Source organism: Diceros bicornis, chromosome 1, assembly GCF_020826845.1.
Source record: "Diceros bicornis minor isolate mBicDic1 chromosome 1, mDicBic1.mat.cur, whole genome shotgun sequence".
NCBI classification, from domain to species: domain Eukaryota; kingdom Metazoa; phylum Chordata; class Mammalia; order Perissodactyla; family Rhinocerotidae; genus Diceros; species Diceros bicornis.
Genome location: NC_080740.1, coordinates 82842318 through 82856917, shown reverse-complemented (window position 1 = coordinate 82856917; position 14600 = coordinate 82842318). Strand labels below are relative to the sequence as shown.

General features: G+C 39.0%; 1 protein-coding gene across 2 annotated transcripts in view; it reads right to left on the bottom strand.

Moving 5' to 3' along the window:
• Nucleotides 1–5068: 5068 nt before the first annotated feature.
• RARS1 (arginyl-tRNA synthetase 1) overlaps nt 5069–14600 on the bottom strand; it is a 33710-nt gene continuing 24178 nt past the window's right edge. For both annotated transcript variants that reach the window (XM_058545602.1, XM_058545610.1), the window contains exons 13-15: nt 6555–6727; nt 6137–6384; nt 5069–5280 (exon numbers count right to left, since the gene is read on the bottom strand). In XM_058545602.1, coding sequence (XP_058401585.1) covers nt 5171–5280; nt 6137–6384; nt 6555–6727 — 531 coding nt within the window. In that variant the 3' untranslated portion in view covers nt 5069–5170. The remainder of the gene's footprint in view (nt 5281–6136; nt 6385–6554; nt 6728–14600) is intronic.

The following is a 14600-nucleotide window of genomic DNA, read 5'->3' as shown; positions in this document are numbered from 1 at the left end:
GGCCTGGTGGTGCAAGTGGTTAAGTGCACGCATTCTGCTGCGGTGGCCGGGAGTTCACCGGTTCGGATCCCGGGCACGCACCGGAGCACCGCTTGCCAGGCCATGCTGTGGCGACGTCTCATATAAAGTAGAGGAAGATGGGCATGGATGTTAGCCCAGGGCCAGTCTTCCCTAGCAGAAAAAAAAAAAAGGAGGAGGATTGGCAGATGTTAGCTCAGCGCCAATCTTCCTCAAAAGATTAAAAATTCCTCAAAAAAAAAAAAAATTTAAGTAGAACGGTGGTTGCCAGGGGCTTTTTGGGGGAAGGAAGGAATAGGAAATTATTGTTTAATGGCTATAAAGTTTCAGTTTTACAAGATGAAGAGTTCTGGAGCTGGATGGCGGTGATGGTAGCACATTATGAATCTATTTAATACCACTGAACTGTACACTTAAAAATAGTTAAGATGGTAAATTTTGTTATGCATATTTTACAACAAAATGGAAAAAAATTGAAAAGATTTTCTAGTATAATATTTTAATTCTCATAATTTCTTTTACTTTATGAGTTTTCTTAGTGGTTACCCTAGGGATTATAATTAACACCTTAATTTACAACAACATAGTTTAGCTTAATACCCACTTAATATCAATAGTGTACAAAATCTTTGCTCCTATAGAGCTCTGCTACCCACTCTTTGTTATTTTTGTCACAAATTATATCTTTATACATAGTGTGCCCATCAATATAGATTTATAGTTACTGCTTTTTTGTGTGTGTGTGAGGAAGATCAGCCCTGAGCTAACATCCATGCCAATCCTCCTCTTTTTGCTGAGGAAGACTGGCCCTGGGCTAACATCCGTGTCCATCTTCCTCCACTTTATATGGGATGCCGCCACAGCATGGCCTGACAAGTGGTGCGTCGGTGTACACCTGGGATCCAAACCCGGGCCACCAGCAGCGTAGCGCATGCACTTAACTGCTATGCCACAGGGCCGGCCCCTATAGTTACTGTTTTATACAGCTGTCTTTTAAATCTGATAAGAAAAAAGAAGAGTTACAAACAAAAAACATATTAATACTGACTTTTATACTTACCTATGTAGTTACCTTTACTGGAATTCTTTATTTCTTTGTATGGATTTGAGTTACTGTTTAGTGTCCTTACATTTCAACCTTGAGTATTTCTTCTAGGGAAGCTCTACTAGCAACAAGCTGTCAGTTTTTCTTTATTGAGAAAGTCTCAATTTCATCTTCATTTTTGAGGGATAGTTTTTCCAGATACAGAAGTCTTGGTTAGCAGGGTTTTTTTTGTTTTCAACCACTTTGAATGTCATTCCACTGTCTTCAGGCCCCCATGGTTTCTGATAAGAAATTACCTGTTAATCCTATCGAGGATCCCTTGTATGTGATGAGTAACTTCTCTCTAGTTGATTTCAAGATTTGCTTTCAACAGTTTGATTATAATGTGTCTCAGAATGGATTTCTTTGAGTTTATCCTACTCGGAATTCATTAAAGCTTCTTGTATGTGTAGACTAATGTTTTTCATCAAATTTGGGAAGTTTTTAGCTATCTTCAAATACTTGCTGCCTCTTTCTCTCTCTCCTCTCATCTGGGACTCCCATTATACACACGTTGGTACTCCTGATGGCGTCCTACAGGTCTCTTAGGCTCTGTTCACTTTGGTTTTTTTTCATTCTTTGTTTCTCAGACTGGATGATTTCAATTGGCCTATTTTCAAGCTCACTGATTCTTCTATCTGCTCAAATCTGCTGTTTGGCCCCTCTAGTGAATCTTTTATTTCAGTTATTATACTTTTCAGCTCCAGAATTTCTACTTGGCTTCTTTTTATAACTTCTCTCTCTTTATTGCTATTCCATATTTGGTGAGATATCATTCTCATGGTTTCCTTTAGTTCTCTGGACATGGCTTCCTTTAGCTCTTCAAATATATTTCAAATAAATAGTTGATTAAGTCTTTGTCCTGTAAGTCCAATATCTGGATTTCCTTGGGGACAATTTCTATTAATTTCCTTTTCCTTTGTACGGGCCATATTTTCTTGTTTCTTTACATTCTTTGTTGTTGTTGTTGAAAACTGGACATTTTGAATATTTTAATGTGGTAACTCTGGAAATCTGGTTCTCCCTCCTTCTCAGGGTTTGCTATTGCTGCTTGTTGTAGTTGTTTCTTTAGTGACTTTTCTGAACGAACTTTGTAAAATCTGTATTCCTTGTTGCATGTGGCCACATAAGTCTCTGTTCTATTAGCTTAGTCTTTAACTAGGGATTGGACAGTTATTTCCTTAAAAGCCTGGAATCCAAAATATCTCCCAATCTTGTAGATGGGCTCTGTACATGCTGGTACAATCTTCCACATTCAACTAGGAAGTTCATATCTCTGCCTTAGTATTTACTTCCTGCTTGCACAGAGACTTAAGATCAGCTATAGGTGAGAGCTTAAGGCATTTTCAGGTCTTCCTGAGCATGTGCACAGCCCTGGGCATCAGCATGACTTTCTAGATACCCAGGAATATGTCAGAGCTTTTCAAAGTCCTTATTCCCCAAAGCATCTCATACTAAAGCCTTTCTTCCCAAGCTCTTTGGTTAGTCTATTGTTTTCCCCAACTGTTATCCATTCCCCCAGATACCAACAACTAATACATGTGCCTATAAATGTTTTTGACAAGTGCCCACTAGATAACCATCTTAGTACTGGAAAAGTTCTGAGTTAGGTAAGATAAAAGCAAACCCTCTGAGCTGGTATTCTAGGGAGTCAGTAGACAGTTCAAAAGAAACAAACTCAATTCTTTGCAAATTTGTTCCCTTGTACTCACTGTAGTACTGGTACACTCACAGGAATGTGGCTGTTATTTTCAAAGCCACTGCTGAGCTGGGGAGAGGGAGATAAAACCAGGGTAAGTTAAAATGCCACAAAGCTCTCCAGTCTTACCAGGATTCAGCTGTTTCTTCTTGATTGTGTTGCCCTGGTTACTGCAAGCTTTTAGTTAGTTTCCAGAGTTCTGAAAAAGTTGATTACGACAGTTTTTGCCAGTTTTTCATTCCTTTTATGGATGGGCAGACTTTTGAAGTTCTCTACTCAACCATTTTTGCTGAAGTCTGGATATAAAAGATTTAAAGAACTATACAGGATAGTGTATCCATCAAACTGCAGACATCACATTCAAGTGCACATGGAATATTTATAAAAGCCAAACATCTGCTGGGCTGTAAAGCAAATCTCAACAAATTTCAAAGAATTGAAATAAGGCATTTTAGAATAGAAATGTATGCTTTCCAACAATAATGGAATTAAAATAGAACTTAATGACAAAAAGTTTATTAGAATCTGGCAGCCAGCCAGTTACTGAAGATGGTTGCAGGGGATGACGGACAACATGGCTTGCTGGGGCTCTTGTCTTGGCATGTCAAAACCATCAGATGTCAGGGTTGAAAGGCAAGGAGGGACATTAGAAATGTTCTTGTCTGACTCCCCCCCACCCCTCACCTTTACAGGAGACTGAGGGCCAAGGTCACACAGAGGGCTGAGCTAGTTTGCTATTTCAGGACTCTCAACGCAGCGCTCTTTCTAACACAGGGCTACCTCAAGCCTTCCCTCATCCAGAGGTCTCGTCTGCACTTACCCCAATACCATCTCACCAGTGAGGATTCTAGTTTTGTTTTATAACAAAGACTAGCACATTAAAAACATGCTAATCAGGGGGCTGGCCCAGTGGCATAGTGGTTAAGTTCATGTGCTCCACTTCAGCAGCCCAGGGTTTGTAGATTCAGATCCTAGGCACTGACCTACACCACTCATCAAAGACCATGATGTGGCAGCATTCCACGTACAAAATAGAGGAAGACTGGCACAGGTGTTAGCTCAGGCCCAATCTTCCTCACAAAAAAAACAAACCACCAAAAATCAAACATGCTAATCAGAGCTCTATTTCCCAAGAAAAAGTTTCTGATATTATGTTACCTAATGATATTTATATTTCTATAATTTCTGGTAAGACAATATTTTAAAGATTAAATAATCAGATATAGTTATTGCCTCAGGAAGTTGAGAGACTGATTTGTTAGCATACAAATTAGGGAACATATTAGGGATTATATTAGTCAGAGCTAATCATGACCTTCAGTTAATTTAACATATTCTTTATTTCCTCCTACACCTCACTGAATTCTGTTTTTTTAACCATAAAATCTCCTGAATCTTTTGACCGATGGACTCAATAGTACAGGTAGACTGTCTCTTTGCAGCTAAGAGGAAACTGCATAGCCTCCCATGTTTGTTGGAGGGAGCAGGGATCTAATGTGGACACATCAAACTTTTATATACCAGTTTGTTTGTAAATGGTAACTATTGTTAATAATTCTTTAAGATCATCTCTAAAGTTCCTTTGAGCTTGGTGACCCTTGGACACGGCATGGTACAATACAGTTCACGTTTATTAAGTACTTGTTTGTCCACATACTGTGTTAGCTTCTTTACATGAATTCTAATTTCAGCTTTGTGTTTGTAGATTACATAACTACGGACCCAACAATCACTTTTAGCTCTCCCTCCTGACTACCCCACTGCCACAAGAAATCTCCACCTTCTGCTAGAACTCCAATTTCATGGAGTGAAATAGTATACTGAGCTTAGGGGATGAATCCTGACTGATCCAAACAAATCTTGGCAATCTTATACTGCTTTCCTTAGATATTCAAGTTTTTCCAGCTTTACTTGCATCTAGAATTAGCATATCACCAATGAGATGTTAAAGAGTTAATCTGGAACTGCAGGAAAATGTCCAGTCTGTTAATTTTCATGCCCTTCTTCGAACGTAGGCCTGTTATATTGCCAATGTCATCTTTTGTTAAAATGTGAAGAGCTTAAATTTAGGAGTTAGACACACGTGAATATAAATCTTGATTTTGTTCCTAAGCCAATAAACACTCTCACTAAAGTATACATTGTTACTCCATGGCCCCACTAAGTAATTTTGGTTTAATGCCCAGCAGAAATAAGCATATTTGTGAAAGTAATTTTTTTCTTTTCAGAAGCCCAGTCATTACAGGTAAAGAACCACATGTTACATAGATAGTTGACAAATTTTCTTTACTTGTTTTTGTATCCACATGATTATAAAAAAGCGAATAGTGTCAATGGCCACTTTTGGTAAAAACACAGTGTTCAAAGGATTACATTCTTTGGACAGGTTTTATTCCCAGGATGTCGAACCCCTTGGCCATTACAGCAGCTACTGCTTCACACAGCAGCATGCGCCACATGTTCACCTTCAACACTTTTCCTGAGAAAATAGAAAAAAAGAATAATTTGTTTTTCTTTTTGAAAATCATTATCAAAGAATCTATGTTACTTCTGGACTTCACTGAGATGTAAACAACCTAACCCACAAATGTTTTTGGCTTTAACTAGAACCACCTTTACCTTAAACTATAATGACAGACAATCCAAGAAGGAAAGGTGTTTCTGTTGAAGAAATCTGTTTTTAACTGATAATCAAGACAAGGGATACAAGGTCTGCAATGATTAGAACTGTAAATTTTAGCTTTCTTGAGATTCAGCATTCTTTCCTAGGCCTCATGATTCAAAATAACTATAAACTTTAATTCCATGATGACAGTGAGTTTTTTTTTCCTAATAAAGTTTCAGTTCTCAGGTATGACCCTCAGAAATGCCTACTTGTCCTGGAACACATTAATTCCGTCTACTTTATTAACTATGTAACACGACAGAGTAGAAAGCCTAAGGTAAGAAGAGATATCAATTTTTTTCCAAGGGCAGTTTCCAATACCACGAACCCCCAAGACTCATTCTGGTACCCTCAGTCACACTGCTTTTGTTGGAAATGTCTTATTCCTAGTGGTCTTCCAATTGTTTTATTGGGAGCCCTATAGTACCATGGCATGTGCCTGAGGGTGGGGAAACTAGTCTGTTTGGGAATGGAAAGAATTTCTTTGATGCTTTTATTAGAGCTGGTTCAATTTTGTCTGTTACATGTGATATGGATCACTGTGCAATTGTTTGGGAAAAAAGGGAGGAGTTTCCATAAATAAAGCAAGTTAAAAACCACCCACACCCAATTCAAATAAACATCTTGCTGGTGCCCCATCCCCAATATGTCTACTGGATGAGACGCTCACCAGTTTGTCGATCTTTCTCCACACAATAGCAGTTATCATAGAATTCTGTGAAAGTAGTTGCCAGTTCATAGACATAATCACAGAGAGTGTGGAGAAATAAGTCATCTAAAATCTTTTGCAGAATCTCAGGGAACCGTAAAATGCACCGGCCTAGTTTCCATTCTTTCTCGTGGTCCAAAATGATCTTGGTCTCTCGAGCAGCTTTCTGGAGCATCTCTTCATCAATATTGGCCAGACGTGCAATAGACCTGAAAAATCAGGCAACAGCCATTGTTCTCTTTTGTTAGGCATATTCTTCTCCACTCGAAAACATGTAATAAGAAGTGACTTATGTAAATGAGAAATTATTATCAATTGATGTAAATTAGAAATTATTATCCAATTGATTTAAAATAACACAATGTTGTACCACAATTACCTGATTCTAGTGAAGGCATACAACAAGTAAGCAGCTGTGTTTCCTCTGTCGTCTAGCATTTTGTCAAAGGAAAAGATGTAGTCATTCAACCGGTTATGGGAAAGATCAGCATATTTGATACAGCCATAGGCAACAGACGTCTGAGCAGCCTTCAATTCCTCTGCAGTTAATACCTTTCAGATAGACAAAACAATACTTCATAGCTTATTGACCACTGTTTTTGTTCTGGTGTCTCATAGGCAGAAGCTGGGGGTAGGGAGCATCTAATGGTGCTCTTTTATCAGTAAACTTTATTTATTTATTTTTCGTGTGTGAGGAAGATCAGCTCTGAGCTAACATCCATGGCAATCCCCCTCTTTTTGCTGAGGTAAACTGGCCCTGGGCTAACATCTGTGCCCATCTTCCTCCACTTTACATGGGATGCCACCACAGCATGGCCTGACAAGCAGTGCATCTGTGCACACCTGGGATCTGAACCCGGACAGCCAGCAGCAGAGCGCATGTGCTTAACTGCTATGCCACAGGGCCGGCCCCAGTAAACTTTAATAAATATTGACACTGAGGTAGAACAACATGGGCCAATCTACAAAGAAGAGAATAATGATAATATAACTCATTAGCTCTGCATAATAGAGAATGCTTCTATGAGAAAACTGATTTGTAAAATATAAAGTGTCAGCTTGAATAATTTTTATCCAATGTATTCAGTAGATATGAAATGGAAAGCACCAATTATTCGTTTATAATCACTTCATTCCATAAAGATTCTGAGGTAGCTCATAGGAAACCAAGTAATATAGTAAAATAAAAAATGAGGGTCAGGTAATTAATTGAAATCAAAACAGGGTGTCAAGAGTATTGTTTGCATTGTTCATGCATTGTTTTTGCTAATATTTGTTCATATATTCCGAAGCATTATTAGGCCACAAGTAAGTGATTAGCAACTTCTGTTCCAGACAGGACAGAGTTCTTGCAGTAGACTAACTCTCCCACCAAAAGTAAGAATTTAAAAGCTGGATAAATTATATGAAACAAGCATTTGAAGTCACCAAAGGGCATCAACTCAAGAAAAGTTTTAGGAGCTACAATCTTTGGGAGAAGGGAAACATAGGAAGCGAGTCCCACATTTGCCTGGCTTTTCCTCTGAGGGCATTTTCCAAAATGCTATGTGCTGGGCAAGAGGGGGACAAACTCCAAGCAGAAAGAGAGGTCTTACTGGGGTAAGAAGACAGAGTTCACAGTTTGGGGCTGCCAAAGAAGTGAAAACAAAATCACCAAGAAGAAAGAACCACAGAGAAGTGAAAAACTCTGTGAACGCATTTCTTTTGAATTGTCCGATGGCTGCATTAACAAGGGAAGACTCCCAAAGACTCCAGCTGGAAAGAGCAAGTGGGTGATTGAAGAGCTGAGCACAGTTCAGCAGCAGCAAGGTAGAAGGGCACTAGTAAATACCCTGGTGAAACCAGAAGGGTTATATTTCAGGAGTAAGGACCTCACCCTAGGAGTAAAGTTAAGACTGAAATACAGCTTTGCATCGCTTAACCACAGGAATGCATCCTGAGGAATGAGTCATTAGGTGATTTCATTGTTGTGTGAACATCATAGAGTGTACTCACACAAACCTAGATGGTATAGACTCCTACACACCTAGGCTATATGGTACTAATCTTATGGGACCACCATCATATAGGCGCCCTTCAACAGAAATGTATTCATGCAGCCCATGACTGTAGTTCAGCCCTAACAAAGCCCAAGACCAAGACTGACAGGATTAAGATAACCAGCAGGTACACTACCTGCCAGCCAGAAGAAAACTTAACTGGTCTTGGGAGGAACATGATATTATCCAGAACCTTTATAATTTTTCATTGACAACATCCAGGATCCAGTGAAAAATAATGGAGCTTGATAAAAAAGCCAGATGAAATAACTAAAAACCAAGGGCGGGGGGAATAAGAAAATACAAACAAACAAAAAAAAGACACCAGCAACTTTATAGTATGGAATTGTTTAAAATAAAATGTTACTTAAAAAACTTATTAATTACAAAGGGGGAAAACAGTAACTTTACAGTGGAGAAAACTGATAGTATCACCTTAACAAAGTGATCAAAATTAATATTAACAATCATGAGACTTATCAACACCACGTACCTCCCAAAACAATAAAGTGAGGACTCTACATCTGCTCTTGCCAAGACTGAATAATTTGAATTTAATCACGAGGAAACATCCGACAAATCTAGCTGAGGAACATTCTACAAAAAAATACTGACTGTACTCTTGAAGAATCAAGGTCATGACAGTCAAAGAAAGAGCAAGGAACTGCTCAGATTAAAAAAGATTAACAAGACACGACAACTAAAGGCAGCATGAGATTTTGGACTGGATCCCGGACTAGCAAAAGGACATTTATGAAAGAAATGGTGAAACTTGAATAAGGTCTGCAGATTAGTTAATAGTATCGTACCAATGTTAATTCCTGATTTTGATAATCATACTATGGCTATATAAGATATTAATATTTGGGGACGCCAATAGGGCAATTTTTGTACTATTTTGCAATTTTTGTATGTCTACAATTATTCCAAATGAAAAGCTAAAAGAAAACTATTATTAAGATGTTCTAAAAATTGGATGAAAAGATGCAAAATTCCAAGAGATATTTGGAATATAGAACAGCAAAATATCTAAAGTAGGATATATTAAAAATGAAGCAGAGAGAGAAAAAAAGTGAAAAAAAGTCAGAGTGTGAGAGACACGAGGGACACGAAGTCCTAACATAATACTATATGTGTACTTAGAATTCCAGCAAGAACTGAATGGGCAAAGATATATTTGAAGAGAGATGGCTGACAGTTTTCCTAAACTGATGAAAGAACTCAACCTACAGATTTAGGAATCTCAGCAACTCCCAAGCAGGATAAGTAGAGAAGAAACAACTCCTCCACCCCCCTCCAAAAAAAAAACCCCAAGCCACTCTTAGGTACTTTTTAATCAAAGTACCAAAACACAGCCTAAGAAAAATAGTAAAAGTAGTCTGAGAAAAGGATATATTATCTTCGAAGGAGCAACGAGACAAGTGATATTCAGAAGAAACTATGGAAGCTAGAAAGCAATGGAATGCCATTTTTGAACTGCTGAAAGAATAGCTGTCAAACTAGAATTTTATACTCAATAAACACATTGTTCAAACTCGAAGGCAACATAAAGATAGAATTTGTCATAAGCAGACTTGCACTACAAAAGAAAAATTCTAAAAAAAGATCCTCAAACCAAAGGAAACTAATCCCACACAGAAGCAAAATACTGCAAGATGGAACAAGTGCACAGTAAAGGGTATGTGGATAAATAGAAATGAATATTGATGGTTTAAAACAAACAAACACTGGGCAAAAGACGGGAACAGAACCTTCAAAAAAGGTAAATGGGCAATAAACATAAGAAATGTAGTCAACATCATTACTCATCAGGGAAATTTGCACATTAACCACAGTGAGATGTCACTAAACATTCACCAGAAAGGCTAAAATAAAAGACTGACAAAATCAAGTGTTGGTGAAGAACGGGGCAACTGGAATGATCATGTATTTAGTGGTGGGAGTATATAATCATTACAACCCTCTCCTTGGCAATTTTGTTTTTTTCTGTGGTGAGGAAGATTTGCTCTGAGCTAACATCTGTTGCCTATCTTCCTCTTTTTGTGCTTGAGGAAGACTAGCCCTAAGCTAACATCTGTACCAATCTTCCTGTACTTTTTATGTGGGTTGCCACCATAGCATGGTTTGACAAGTGGTGTTGGTCTGCGCCCGGGATCTGAACCTGTGAACCTGGGCCACGGAAGTGGAGCACGCTGGACTTAACCACAGGTTAAGTCTGTGCCACAGGGCTGGCCCCACTCCTTGGCAATTTTTAATAAAGTTAAGCATAAGCCAACTCTACAACCCAGCAATGACATTGCTAGATATATATCCAAAAGAAGAAGTGCATGTATCCATAAAAGGGCTTGAACAGCAATGTTGAAATTAGCTTTTTATTCATAACAGCCAACAAATGGAAACATCAATATCCATCAACAGCAGAATGGATAAACAAAATGTGGTATATTCATAGAACAGAACACTATTATTCAGCAATAAAGAGAAATGAACTACTGATAGACCTGGAAACAGCACGTACTTTATGATTTCATTTATATAAAGTTCTTGAATAAACAAAAGTGATCTATGGTGATAGGAAACTTTCTGGGGTGAGGGAAATATAACTTGATTGGCTAGTGTTATCAGGCATATATATGTGTAAAAATTCATCAAACTTTACATTTTACTTTATGCAAATTAATTAAAAAAAATACTAGCTAGTTATATTGGCCAAAGTAATAAAAGAGCCAAAGCAGTTTTTCTCATCATGCAGACTAAACAAACTGATTAGGTGGCCAAATTTTCCCAGTTTTCATCTGATTGTGCCAGATGTGCTTAGGCCAGGACGAAAAGGCAAAACTATTCTGGAGATACCAGCTGGGTAGACTTGGCAACCACCTACTGGAAGTAGAGAGAAAAACTATTTTACATTTCATTTTGCTGGCAATGGAAAGGGAGCAGGTGGGGAGAACGTAGCCTGAAAGCCCACCTTCACGCTCTCTGGATTGTCAGTGATCTATCTGAACCAAATGAGAGCTTCTCCTCAAAGGACGTTTTTGTGTCTGTGTGTTTGACTCTTTCATGTCTACATTTTATCCTGGTGTTTCTCCTCCTATAATTTTACTCTTCTGTTTACAGTAGTTTTATTCATTTCAAAATAGCATTTGTCTTGCTGGAGAGTAAAAGACATAAGACTCTATGAATCTCAATCCTTGACCTCTGCTATCTGCATCTTAAAACATTTTTTTCTTGTCAAGTTTTCTTCATTTTAATATAGATCCTCCAAATTCCACACAAATCCAACCACAGTCCTTTCAAAGAGTGCTATGAGAGCCAATCATGGTGTCCACTCTGATGGCTCATCAGTGGCCTTGGATGGTAGGTGTTGATTGCTGTGACTAGTCTACAAACGCTCCAGAGAAAGGAACTGAGCAAACATAGACCCTACCGTAGGAGAATCAAATCCCCTCAGTCTGCAATATTTTCCCATCATTGGTTCAAAGTAGCGAGAGGCAAAATGCCAATAAGAAGCAGAGGTACTATGCCACATTAACAAAGGAGAAAAAGGCCACGGCCTTTTGTAATAGCCAAGAACTATATTTTCAAAATAAATGCTCAGCAAGGAATGACGCCAGCATCATGGTGGAGTGAGCTCCTCCCTTAGACTCTCCTCTCTAAAATACAAGGAAAAGGACATTCATAAACCAACAGAGGACATTCACACAACACAAAAGACAAGGGTCTGAGAGACTCATGCAGCCATACATCTGAAGGCGGAGGTGCTGGACCCCCAGAAGGCAGTAAGAGGTTAGTAAAGTGAACTCCTCCAGTCAGCGACTGGAGCGACCCAGGGTGTGGGAGGGCGGGTGTCCGGCTCTGAGAAGAAGGGAGGGGCAGCTGTCTGCAGAAATGCATTCACTCTCCAAGTTCCCTCACAGTCAGCGGGAAAGCCCCACACAGAGGAGGCTAAGCTATTGCGGGGGTGTCTTCATCAAGCCAGCACTCCAGAAGAGCAGATAGCGAGGGCAGAGCGAGAACGCCCCCGGGATAGCGCACATGAAAGGAAGCACCACTCCCCTTGTCCGGCACTCCCACTCAGCCAGTCGGCCAGACCACAAGCATGTTAGAAAAGCAGCAGCTACAGATGCCAGGGATCATGGCAGGCTCAGAATACACAGCTCCTGAATTCCCCCCCAGTGGCGGCAAGTGGAATCTGTGACCAAATACCATCACTATGTGAAGGTACAAATCCACAACATCAAATGTTATGGAGAAATATATTAATACTCCAGACAAGAAGGAAAATGACAAGCACCCAGAAATCAATCCTGGAGGCACAGAAATTTACATCTACATGACAGAGAATTCAAAACAGCTATCATAAAAAAACTCAATGAGTTACAAGAAAACACAGATGACAGTTCAGTGAAATCAGGAACAAAATTAGTGAATAGAGGGAATTCTTCACAAAAGAGATTGAAACCATAAAGAAAAACCAATGAGAAATGTTGGAAATGAAAAACACAATGGATGAGATAAACAAACATCTGAACTCCCTGAATAACAGAGCTGATATTATGGAGGACAGAATTAGCAGCTTGGAGCACAGAAATACAGAAATGCTTCAGATGGTGGAGGAGAAGAGAACTAAAACTAACAAGAAATGAAGAAATTCTCTGAGAAATATCTGACTCACCTAGGAAATGCAACATAAGGATTATACATATTCCAGAGGGGGAAGAGAGGGAGAATGGAGCAGAAAGCTGTTCAAAGAAATAATAGTTAAGAACGTCACAAACCTGGGGAAGGAGCTGGAAATATAAGTAGAAGAAGCTAATGGAACTCCTAAATATATCAATGTAAAAAGACTTTCTCCAAGGCATATAGTAGTAAAACTGGCAAAAGTCAATGACAAAGAAAAAAACACGTTACAAAGGAACGCCTATCAGGCTTTCAGCGGATTTCTCGGCAGAAACCTTAAAGGCCAGGAAAGAGCAGAATGATATATTCAAAATTCTGAAAGACAACAACTTTTAGCCAAGAATACTCTATCCAGAGAAAATATCCTTTAGATATGATGGAGAAATAAACACTTTCCCAGATAAACAAAAGCTAAGGGGGTTCATTGCCATCAGACCCTCCCCATAAGAAATGATCAAGAAGGCCCTCATACCTGAAGAAAAAGAGAAAGGGTTTACAAAGCCTTGAGCAAGGAAATAAACAGGCAGACAAAATCAGGAAATTGCAGCTCTCTCTAACAGGTTAGCCAGAATTATAACATTAAACATAAATGGAAGGAAAACATCAAAAATAATTATAATCTCGTCATTTTAACCACAAACTCACAACACAAGATGGAATAAGTTGTTACAACAACTTAGAAGAGGAAGAGGAAAGGGATGGAATCGACTTAGGCTAAGGAAATAAGAGGCTATCAGAAAAGGGACTATCTCATCCACGAGATTTTTTATACAAACTTCATGGTAACCACTAAACAAATAACCAAAACAGAGATGCAAACGATAAATAAAGAGAAAACAGAAAAAACCATCATAGAGAACTACCAAATTGAACTGGTAGTCTGAAATACACAGGATGAGAAACAAGGGAAATACAGAACAACTGGAAAATGAGTGATAAAATGGCAGCATTGAGCCCTCATATACCAATAATCACTCAATGTAAATGGATTGAATTCTCCAATCATAAGACAGAGAGTGGCTGGATGGATTAAAAAAACAAGACCCAACAATATGCTGTCTCCAGGAAACACGTCTCAACTCTAAAGACAAACACAGGCTGAAAGTGAAGGGATGGAAGATGATACTCCAAGCTAATGGCAAACAAAAGAAAGCAGGTGTTGCCATACTGATATCAGACAAAGCAGACTTCAAGATAAAACAGGCAATGAGACAAAGAGAGGCAGTATAGGGCCGGCACCGTGGCTTAGCGGTTAAGTGTGCGCGCTCCGCTACTGGCGGCCCAGGTTCAGATCCTGGGTGCGCACCGACGCACTGCTTCTCCGGCCATGCTGAGGCCGTGTCCCACATACAGCAACTAGCAGGATGTGCAACTATGACGTATAACCATCTACTGGGGCTTTGGGGAAAAAAAAAAGAGGAGGATTGGCAATAGATGTTAGCTCAGAGCCGGTCTTTCTCAGCAAAAAGAGGAGGATTAGCATGGATGTTAGCTCAGGGCCGATCTTCCTCACAAAAAAAAAAAAAAAAGAGGCAGTATATAATGATACAAGGGACACTCCACCAATAAGACATAACATTTATATATGCACCCAATACAGGACCACCAAAATACATAAAGCAAGTATTAACAAACCTAAAAGCAGATATTAACAACAGAATAATAGTAGGGGACCTTAACACCCCACTTACATCAATGGATAGATC